General features: G+C 49.6%; 1 protein-coding gene across 1 annotated transcript in view; it reads left to right on the top strand.

Moving 5' to 3' along the window:
- The first annotated feature begins 641 nt into the window (after positions 1-641).
- LOC142586980 (uncharacterized) overlaps positions 642-11,834 on the top strand; it is a 35,145-nt gene continuing 23,952 nt past the window's right edge. The window contains exon 1 of the mRNA XM_075697849.1: positions 642-933. Within this exon, the coding sequence (XP_075553964.1) occupies positions 673-933 (261 nt within the window). The 5' untranslated portion in view covers positions 642-672. The remainder of the gene's footprint in view (positions 934-11,834) is intronic.

Below are 11,834 nucleotides of genomic sequence, written 5' to 3'. Positions count from 1 at the left end.
CAGCACTTGAAGTTCAAATGATTACGGGCCCGGTTTATTTCCCAATACGCTCTCGGGCTACAGAGCCAGCACTAATCTGCCACCAACCGCTTTCTCGCGAATTCCTAAGCCCAGCAGATTGCTAAGCCCAGCAGAGACATGTTTGCGCCACCACACTAATTTGACGTCTGGTCAGTAGAAGTGTTGTTTACGGCGCACATGTGCGTGTACGAGCATTCTAATGAGTGGATTAGCAGGCAATTGCGAGTAGTATGGTTAGTTATTTATGCATGACGCCATCAGGATGGTTATTTGCCGATAATGAATCATGTTGTAAATAATTTTATTGAATATTGGTGCCAAGCATTTGTTGGAATAACCACAAAACGGGACAAGAGCGACAGAGGCTCGCAGAATGAAAAATGCGCTGTGATGAACACGCATGTGCAGGAGAAATGTACGCGTATGTTAAAGTCATGAGTGAGCCAATGCGTCAAGCGAAAAGAGCGCGCTTTTTAACAGTCGTCATCAATCGTATAGATAGCTGAAAAGAAAAAAAAATGTAGCAAGCACTGATCTCCTCGATGATGGAAGACATGTTCCGAGACGTCAACAATATCAGCCCAGCATCCTTCATAAATGAGTACACCAGAGGACTAAGACTAAGTCCTTTGTGAACACAGGAGGTAGGTGATGGCGTCGAGATCCGTTGCGGTTATCGTCATGACCGTGATGTTAGCAGCCACGTTAATTAGCGCTTATCAGAGCGGAGAGGGAAACTGCGAAAACTGCAAGCGCAAAAAGGAATGCCAACCGGCAGAGAAACCTGAAGAGAACCCGAAAGACACACTGGAAGGAGCACCACAAGCTGCCCCTGAAATAAATGCGGAAGAAAACCACCAAGAAAAACCAGGCGAAGAAAAGGCAGTAAAAAGAGACGTGGATATTGCAACGGTAAGTACTTTCTGTGGATTTCTTTGCCAGATACTTAATATGGATTGTAAGTTCATGACCTCCTAACGAAAAAATATGGCCGTTTATAAGACTAAAGGACATTGAGGGGGTGACATCATCGCTGACATTTCACTGGTTGTCAATTGCGTACTTTTTTGGTGTTAGTTTTATTATCAGCATCTTGCGAAACTAATAATAGGAAGTAATGCATTCCTTTGAGGCCCCACTAGACTTGATGTAGTTTAGATTAGTATACGCAATATATATATATATATATAAATATATATATAGTGCTTGCAAATATACGTCAAGCCTGTTCTCCGGTTATCCAGATTTTAAGAAAAGAATATTGAGGATATCCGGTTTGAACAACAGGTTAGCTGGATATTCGAAGCTACTAGGTTCTCCCGCTTAAATTATTTGAAGCGCAAGCTATTTTAGTTCAAGCACCTCTGAATTTAATTCAGCTGCCACACATTTAATCTCAGCACCAAAATATATTAATCCAAAGATGCATTAGCGGAGTTGTTCTAGGATGTTCAAAATTATGAAGAAATGCTTTAATTTTGCGCCGACCAAACATAACTGAATAGCTTTCTTGAGGAGCGTTGTCATGTCACTAGAAAAATGCCTTTCCCGCTCGGTACATGATCTGAATAATGCACTGTTATCGACACTACTGCCATGAGCAGGTCACGTGAAACGCAGCTATTTGATGGCTTCGCTAACATGCATTGAAATAAAGAGGCATCCAGCAACAAACCGTTGATTTCTAAAGTTGATAAAAACAGGCTGAAAAGAGCATCACGTGACCTCTCAACAGTTCATTTTCTACAAGGCCCATTCACATGGATATCACATGAACGAGCCTCTTACAATCTCTGCGATTATAACCACGTAACACATCTGAGATCGCGTGGAAGATCACGTATCTCACGCAACATCCGCCAGCATATTCTTCATTCTCAACCATAGTGACATGGATATCAAACCATCGGGCTTCAAAGGAGCTCTGTGATGATACCTACGGAGGGTACGCTAGACCACGTGGTAAAGGATGTCACGTGACCTTGCGTAACTTTCGGAGGCCCACATGTGATTCATAAACACAGTGAGATGGGTGTCAAACGAACGGGAATCGCAAGAGCTTTGCGATGATACGCACGTAGCGAACGTCGAATCACGTGGGAGACGCTGTCCCATAACCTCACGTATGTTTTGTTGGCCCATGCGTGTTTCCCAACTATACTGACATGGATATCAAGCAATGGGGCTTCGAACAAGGTCTGCCATGGAACACACTCCGCGTACTTCAGACCACGTGAAGAAGAGTCACCGAGATCACGTAACTTTAGCCAGATCATGGGTAATTTACCAACCATACCGACATGGATAGCCCACGAATGGGAGAATCAAAACTTTGCTATGGTGTACACGTAGTTAACGTCAAATCACGTTGGAAAGGGTGTCACGTGACCTCACGTATGATTCGCTAGCCCATGAGTGATTATCAACAATATTGACATGAATATCAAACGATCGGGCTTCGAACAAGGTTTGCAATGTTATGCACTTCGCGTACTTTAGACTACGTGGAAAAGAATCACGTGACATCACGTAACTTTAGCCAGACCATGGGTAATTACCAACCATGTCGACATGGATATCAAACCAACTGGAATAGAGCAATCTACGTGGTGGTGCCCACATAGCGAGACTCGTAGCAGGCGGCGAAGGGTATCACGTGACCTCTCATAACTTTCGCAGGCGCGTAGATGCTTCTCAATTATATTGACATGGGTAGCATATTAAAAACACCTAGACTGCAGCAAAACACTCATGTATACACATCGCCCAATCACTTGAACAGCCGCTGGCAGTGCTTCGCCTGCCGGCTGCGTCGGGATGACCGAGCGAAGAGCGACAGCAGCGCCCCGAGATGCGAGAACCTATGGCGGGCCAACGCATTCACAGAAGTTCGAAAACGGAAACCTAATCTAGGAACATTGGGTGGGACTGCGAGCGGTTACGACGAATCACGACGTTTACTGCGCATCCTTTCGTGATGAATGGAGACTTTAATGCCCGCCACTATCTCTCGGAAAGCTCTCAGATAAACTGGAGGGGCAGAATATTAGTGTTACTGGCCTACGAAAAAGAGCTGTTTTTGTTAAATGATGGAAATCCCACCTTTCTGCGTGGAATTGTCTACAGTAGCTGCCTGGGCCTCACCTTTGTTTCAAGCTCCTTTAACAAAAATGGTCAGGTTGTTTTCGGATTTTCGGCAAGACACCACCTCCCCTCTTATCTTGTGATTGAAGGGCTGAAGGGCTCCAAGTTACCCGGCGTCACCCAATGTATCGACTGGCCCATGTTGAAATCAACTGTGGAAGATGGCTGTCGTGAGGGCTCATCCTCTACCCCAGAGCGCACTATGAAGGGGGCCCAAGAGCCGCCCATGCATTCGCTTTCGAGAATATCTGAACGCACCTAATACGACATTGCATTAGAGAAGCTTCGTACAAGAAAGTATATAAAGAAAGTATAGAAAGAGAAAAGTATATAACAGCTGTGTCTTAACAGTACTCACCTACGGGACAGAAACCTGGAGGCTTACGAAAAGAGTTCTACTCAAATTGAGGACGACGCAACGAGCTATGGAAAGAAGAATGATAGGTGTAACGTTAAGGGATAAGAAAAGAGCAGATTGGGTGAGGGAACAAACGCGAGTTAATGACGTCTTAGTTGAAATCAAGAAAAAGAAATGGGCATGGGCAGGACATGTAATGAGGAGGGAAGATAACCGATGGTCATTAAGGGTTACGGACTGGATCCCAAGGGAAGGGAAGCGTAGCAGGGGGCGGCAGAAAGTTAGGTGGGCGCATGAGATTAAGAAGTTTGCAGGGACGGCATGGCCACAATTAGTACATGACCGGGGTTGTTGGAGAAGTATGGGAGAGGCCTTTGCCCTGCAGTGGTCGTAACCAGGCTGATGATGATGATGATGTACAAGGCGTCGCCGTGCAGAGCGAAGATATAGGCGCACGAAGTCGGTACATGACTTGAGGTTAGCCAGGTGATCACAAAAGGAAACTCATCTTGGCATGGACAAACTCGCTTCGCAAATATGGCTGTCGTTCGGCGAATGTTTGGATCAAGGAAAATCTTTTTCTCGCATATGGAGAACTGTTCGTGGTCTCCGTGGAACCTCTCAGCAACGCCATTCTTTCAAGTCTTGGGCACTTTACCATCAATGCACAGAGATTGACATCACTGAGGATTTCTGCAGGAGGATTTATGGAGAAACGAGTACGAACATCGACGCTCGACCACTCACATATTTCATGCGAACATCGCATGGGCAGTCCTTTCCCCACGGACGACATCGAAGCTGAAGTTGCCTTGTGCAAGCGTACACCATCACCAGAACCCGACCGTATAACTTATCGTGCCCTATGTAATCTTGGTAAATAGGCTTGGAAAGTGCTTTTTCACTTGTTCAACAGCTCCTGGCAGACAGACATGGTTCCACAGGAATGGAAGACCGTTCGCTTAATTCCACTGCTCAGGCCTGGTAAGTCGCCTGTAGAAATTTAATCACACAGACCGAATGCGCTTGCGAGCTACTTCAGAAAACTAATGGAGAGAATGGTTCTAGCAAAATAAGAATGATACCGCGAACATTACCAAGTACATCAAGACACAATCGCAGGTTTCATGCATAGTCGTTCTTCCATAGACAACGTTATCGACTTTGTCGAGCACCAGGAATCCTGCAAACGATTATCTGCTGCATTGTTTTGGATGTTAAGGGAGCATATAATAACGCACGCAGCAGTCTTCCGCACGTTAGAGGCAGTGGAACTTGGCGGCAATATGCACTTCTGGATTGGTAGCTACCTACAAAGATCATTTTTCATACACACCAAGGATGACGCAATCTCTCAACATTGCAGTAACAGTGGGGTTCCTCAGAATTGAGTACTGAACCCAACACTCTTCAATTTAACACTCATTGGACTCGCCGACATCCTTCCATTCACCATGCCGCTCTCCATCTATGCCGACCGCATTTGTATTTGGATGGCAGGCGTGGCACGACCTTAGCTTCGCGCACGGCTTCAGAATGCAGGCACATTAACATCACCGTACCTTCGGGAAGAATGACTTCAAATATTATTACGTAAGAAGACGCAGATGAAAAGCTATATACAAGAATATTTACAACGTAATACGCCACACTTGGCCAAGAGGCAACAGCCCGCGCTAGCCTCCAATCGTCGTAGTTGTCTCCTTACTGCTCGCCTCTTTGTCATTGGAAATACTATTCCGTAGCACTACCTCCGGCGGCAAAAGCACCGTGCCGGAGCGACTAAAGGCCGGGATCGGCAGCAGTGTAGTAGGCCTTGAACCTACTGACGTGCACGACATCACTAAATGCCAGAGTAAATGACGAGGTTAAGCTCACAGGAAGAATTTCGTACGTCACAGGCTTCACCTGGCGCAGCACGCGGTAGGGCCCTGTGTATCGCGAAAGGGGCTTCTCTGAAACTCCGACGTAGCGAGAGGGCGACCACAGGAGCACGAGCGCACCAGGCGAAAGCTGTACGTCACGGTGGCGGGCGTTGTACTGACGCTGCTGAGTGGTTTGCGAGTCAGTCGAGCACGGGCAAGCTGGCGTGCATGGTCGGGGAGGACGATGGCGTCGCGCGCATACTCGCTTGTTAAGCTCGCAGCAGGAGGAAGTGCCGTGTCAAGGGGCATGGTCGGTTCGCGACCGTACAGTAGGTACAATGGAGAAAATCTGGCGGTGTATTGCCGGGAAGAATTATAAGCAAATGAGACGTAAGGAAGGGCAATGTCCCAGACGTGGTGGCCCTTGGAAACGTACACGTACTTGCACAGCATATCGGTAAGAGTACGGTTTAACCGCTCTGTCAGGCCATTGGTTTGAGGATGGTATGAGGCAGTCAGCTTGTGTTGAGTGGAGCAGGAACGCCCAATGTCGGCGATAACTTTTGAGAGGAAGTTACGACCACGGCCAGTAAGCAGCTGTCGCGGGGCGCCATGAAGTAAGATAATGTCAGGCAAGGGAAAGTCCGCGACGTCAGTGGCGCAACTGGTAGGGAGAGCCTGCGTGATAGCGTATCGGGTGGCGTAATCAGTAGCGACGGCTACCCATTTGTTCCCAGAGGATGACGTGGGAAAGGGACAGAGGAGGTCTAATCTAACACGAAAGAACAGGTTCCACAGGGACGGTGATCGGCTGGAGATGACCGGCAGGTAGCACCTGGGGACTTTCCCGACGCTGGCAAGGATACCAGGCAGCAACACAGCGTCGGACGGAGCGAGCGAGACCAGGCCAATAGAAGCGGCGGCGGAAGCGGTCGTACGTGCGGGTTACGCCAAAATGTTCTGCAGTGGGTTCGTCATGCATCTCAAAAAGCACAGTCTGTCGTAGATGTTTTGGCGCGAGAAGAAGATCAGATCCGTCAGGGAGGAAGTTTTTTTCGGTACAGAATGCCGCCCTGGAGGACATATCGGCGCACGGATGCGTCGGTAGGTTTAGAGCGCAGGCGCTCGATGAGTGCTCGCAGCGATAAGTCTCGGTACGGCTCATCGGCGATTTTAGCGAAGGCGGACACAGAGAAAATTCCGTTGGCGGTACTACTGTCGGCGCCGTCAGGCTTGTCTACCGGCTAACGAGACAGACAGTCAGTGTCCTTGTGTAGCCGGCCAGATTTGTAGGTGACAGTATACGAATATTTTGGGAGGCGTAAGGCCCAGCGACCAAGTCTTTCTGCACGATCTTTCAGTGAGCATAACCAGCAAAGCGCGTGATGGTCTGTGACAATGGAAAAGGGACGGCCATATAAGTGTGGGCGGCACTTCACAACCGCCAAATCTAGGGCCAGACACTCACGCTCAGTTATGGAATAGTTGCGCTCGGAGGGTCAGAGGAGCCTGTTGGGGTAAGCGATAGCACGGTCGTTGCTGCGCTGGCGTTGTGCCAGTACTGTGCCAATTCCGTGACCGCTGGCATCAGTACGGACTTCCGCAGGCGCAGAAGGATCGAAATGGGCCAGAATGGGAGGCGTTGTGAGAAGGTTGATTAGATGCAAGAATGCAGAGGCTTTGTTATCGCCCCACTGGATAGGGGCATCTTTGTTCAAAAGCTCGGTTAGTGGTGTGCTATGGCCGCAAAATTTTTCACGAAACGGTGGAAGTACGAACAAAGGCCGATGAAGCTGCGCACATCCTTGACACACTTCGGAACAGGGAAGGGCGTAACAGCATGGATCTTGCCTGGTTCCGGTTGCACTCCGTTCGCGTCAACGAGATGCCCAAGGACGGTAATCTGGCGATGGCCGAATTGGCACTTCGATGCATTGAGTTGCCGAACGGCTTGACGAAAAACGTCCAGGACTGCCGAGAGGCGCTCGAGGTGCGTAGCGAATGTTGGGAAGAATACTGTAACGTCGTCCAAGTAGCACAGGCACATGGACCATTTAAAACCGTGAAGAAGGAAGTCTATCATGCGTTCGAAAGTGGAAGGAGCGTTACATAGACCGAACGGCATCACTACGAATTGATAAAGACATTCGGGTGTTACAAAAGCAGTCTTCTCGCGGTCGAGATCCTCCACGGCAACTTGCTTGTAGCCGGAGCGAAGGTCAATAGAGGAGAAGTAGCGAGCACCGTGGAGGCAGTCAAGGGCGTCACCAATGCGAGGTAGGGGATACACGTCCTTTTTGGTAACCCTGTTAAGGTGCCGATTCTTCACGCAAAAGCGCCATGAGCCATCCTTCTTTTTTACCAGTACAACAGGTGACGCTCATGGACTACATGACGGTTCTATAATGTTCTTGGCAAGCATATTGCGGACCTCTGCGTGAATAATTTGACGCTCAGCCAGTGACCCTCGATACGGGCGGCGATGAAAAGGAAGGGCATCGCCGGTATTAATGCGATGTTTAACAGCTGTAGTTTGGGCCGAAGGACGATCGTTAAAGTCAAAAATATCGTGGTAGGAAAACGTAACGCGGTAGAGCTCACGAGCGTGCTCGGACGGCATGTCGGGCGCAAGCATCTTCTGTAAGTCGGCGATGGTACAAGTTGCCGACTGCGGTGGTAGAGGAGGATCGGCTGAATTATCGTCTACTGCAATAGATGCTATTGAGTGATCCTCGAATGAGCAACGCTTGGCCAGAGACATCTTGCGTGGTAGAACTTGTGTCGTGAAGCCAAAATTGACCACTGGCAGGCAGACACAATTCGCCGTAATAGATAAAACGGTATGAGGTACTGGGATCCCGTGTGTAAGTAGGACGTCTTGCATAGGAGCCGCGATGTAGTGACCGTCGCGCACTGGTGGAGATGACACTAAGTCAATGTAAGCCAGTGCCGAAGGTGGCAAGCGAACGTAGTCAACGAAACTGAGGCGACTAGGTTGTGTTTCAGCGGTATCCAGAACGGGCAGGTCAAGGCGGAGAGTACTGGCGGAACAATCCATGAGAGCAGAATGTGCGGAGAGGAAGTCTAAGCCGAGGATGATGTCGTGGGGACAGGGGGCGATGACTGTAAATAGCACGATTGTGGAGCGATCGGCGAAGGAGACACGGGTGGCACACATACCAAGTACGGGGGCTGTTCCGCCATTGGGGACACGGACAACAGGCATCATTGCAGGCGTGACTATTTTCCTCAGGTGATTACGAAGGTCAGCGCTCATTACCGACAAATGCGACCCAGTGTCTATAAGAGCAGATACAGAAACACCGTTTACTTGCACGTGAAGAAGGCTCAGAGGAGTGGGCAACGTCAGTTGAGGATTTGACGGCGTAGGCAGAAATGCAGCGTCACCTCGAGGCGCTGCATCATCTAGTTTCCGGCTGGGAGCGGCGCCCGAAGGGAGTCGGCGAAAAGGAGCGACGGTGCTGGCGAGAGCGAGATTGTAATCGTTGGGGCGAAGGTGAATGTGAATAGGGGCGGTTCGGTGCAGGAGAATCAGGGGCGGTATTATCGGAGCCTGAGACATAGGAACGAGAAGGGCTACCTGAGGGGCGTGAGTAGTAAGTATAAGCGGACTGGGTCTGGGAAGTCCAGCGACTGTGACCGTGCCGAGAAGTGTGCGCGATTCGACGGCAGTGAAAACAAATCGGCTTGTCGACAGCAGTGCGCCATTCAGATGGGTTGCGGTAACGTGGTGGGTAAGAAGATGCGGGACGGGGCGGAATTGAAGAAGCCGGGTGAGCACCAGGGCGACGGGCTGAGCAGATGTTGTGAAGACCCATGTTTTCGAACTCCTCGCGGACAACTGCCTGGATCAGGGAAACCGTGACTGCAGATGCGTTGGTGGGGCTGGAGTCGAAGGCAGCCTCAATCTCCCGCCGGGCGATCCTGGTAATATCGCCAGTGTTGTTGGGACGAGGAGCGTCGGCACAGGAAGATGTCGCTGGGGTGTTGGGCAAACGGGCAAGCTGCATGTCGATACGTCGGCTTTTAGCGAGTTCCAGGCGACGGCAGTCTTTTATAACTGCATCCAACGTCGCGATGTTGTTGAATACGAGCAAGTTGAAGGCGTCATGGGCAATGCCTTTCAGGATGTGGGATACCTCGTCTGACTCAGTCATGGGTGCGTCAACTTTGCGGCACAGAGCCAAGAAGTCCTGAATGTACGTGACATAGGGCTCTGTTGGCGTCTGCACACGGCCGCAAAGCACCTTCTGCGCGGCAAGTTGGTGACCGTAGGGGTTGTCGAACAAGTCTCGAAGCTTTTGCTCGAGCAAATCCCAACTGGTAACTCATCTTCGTTTGTCCGAAACCAAACTCGAGGTGGGCCACCGAGGTAAAAGACTACGTTGGCGAGCATGATAGTAGGGTCCCACCGGTTATAGCGGCTGACGTGTTCATACAGGCTGATCCAGTCCTCAATGTCTTCCGCATCTTTGCCCGAGAATACGCCAGAGTCACGAGGAGCAGGGAGAGTGATGTAGGTCGTCGAAGTGGCAGCAGGTGTCGGAGGCGGCTGAGCTGTCATCGCCGGGAGCCATGAGGGAAGGCTCGACGTACTGTCCACTGCGAAGCTCCGTGACGAGGTACAGGGAACGTCCACCTCCACCAGATATCTTACAGAAGAAGACGCAGATGAAAATCTATATACAAGTATATTTAATACGTAATACGCCGCACTTCGCCAAGAGGCAACAGCCCGCGCTAGCCTCCAATCGTCGTCGTTGTCTTCTTACTGCTCGCCTCTTCTTCATTGGAAATACTATTCCGTAGCAACAAAAAGCGAAAAGTGGGCAGTTGTGACATTTAGCATGAAAGTAACGTCTCCATAAGTGAAATCCGCCAACGGACAGCTGATCTCGTACAGCACGAGTCACAGAATTTCGGGGGCGACAGATTTCGCTGGGACCACTCATGTAAATTTTGTGAAAAAATGACTGGCGGCAATTCGCCATATGTTTAGGTTCCTACCAAGAAAGACCCGGGTAGTGTCAATACAATCTGTGGTGCAACTGTACAGGGTCCTCATTATTGGATTCCTGCTGCATAGCCTACCGGGCATCTCCAACACCAGCAGAACTTACTTGAATACTATCCAAGGTAACTAAGCTCAAAGCCTCAGGTATGCCTTGGTCTACCACTGAGCGTGTCAATGGCAGAATTTATTCCAATCGATGAAGGTTACACTATCATGACGCAAATTGCCATTGAAACAATGCATGTGCACATAATACACTTCGCCCAGACCTCCCCCCCACAGCCACCACTTCGCAAGTCTCCATCGAGAAAGAACCCACACAACATTCACTTCAACTGCCTTGGCACACCGTGCCTCTCTTAATTCAGGGTACGCACCTGCTGGAAGACTTTCGATTCCTCCATGGTGCGTGAGCCGTACTCAAGTAAGCCTCACAATAACAAAACTTCAGAAAACGTTGGAGTAGCCGTCATCAGCACTCAAGCAAATTAGTTTGCTCCTCTTGTACGAGAAATACAGCGACTGCATACAGGCACGTCTATACTGATGGCTCAACTACATCAACCCGTTCCGTAGACGCTGTAGCTATAAAAAGAAGAATAACCTAACGGCTCCAGACTTCCCATATCAGTATGTCTACAGCTGCAGAGCCGCGAGAGCATTCGATGTGACCAACATAGAAACTCCTGAAAAATGAACAGCCTTTTGCAGTTCAAGGCCGGCCTAAGAATGTCCACAGTCATTTCTCCGAGGTGAAACCCACGATCAACTGCCGTGCTAAATCGTAGAACTCATTGAGCACTTCTGAGAAAAAGGCCATGATATCACTTTTCAATGAATACTAGGCCATTGCGGTATCATAGGAAATGATGACGCAGACAAGGCAGCTCAGCCGTCGAATCAAGAAGACCGCTGCGTCCCAATTCCTCTCTCAAGTACATATGCTGTGAGAGTGGTTTGCATTCTAGCACGCGCACTCTCGTTTGCTGAGTGTATCACCACGCATACAAGGTGCATCCGACTGCACAGACTGTACAACCCTTCACTGCAACTCAGACCTCCGGCCGAACTGCACCGACGTGAAGCGTCTCTTCTGTGTCGGTTGCGGTTGGGAGTTGCTTTCACGAAAGCTTATTCAGCACTTATTGGAATGGTTGACAGCCATGCATGGTATGTCTGTGTCTACGAGGAGAGCATTGACCACCTATTCTGCCACTGTTCTCAGTTTCAAGCACAAAGACAATCTGTGACCAACGCATTCCGGAAACTAGATGGTCGTCTGCTGAGTGAACAGGCAATACTAGAACAATGTCCCCCCTGATCGTCGGCTCAGAAGGCACGAAAGGCACTCTTGTGCTTTCGGAGAACGTCTGGCTTGTGCGAGCGCCTTTGACTACGTCTCTCTACCCCC

Source organism: Dermacentor variabilis, chromosome 7, assembly GCF_050947875.1.
Source record: "Dermacentor variabilis isolate Ectoservices chromosome 7, ASM5094787v1, whole genome shotgun sequence".
NCBI lineage: Eukaryota > Metazoa > Arthropoda > Arachnida > Ixodida > Ixodidae > Dermacentor > Dermacentor variabilis.
This window is presented reverse-complemented; position numbering and strand designations above follow the sequence as displayed.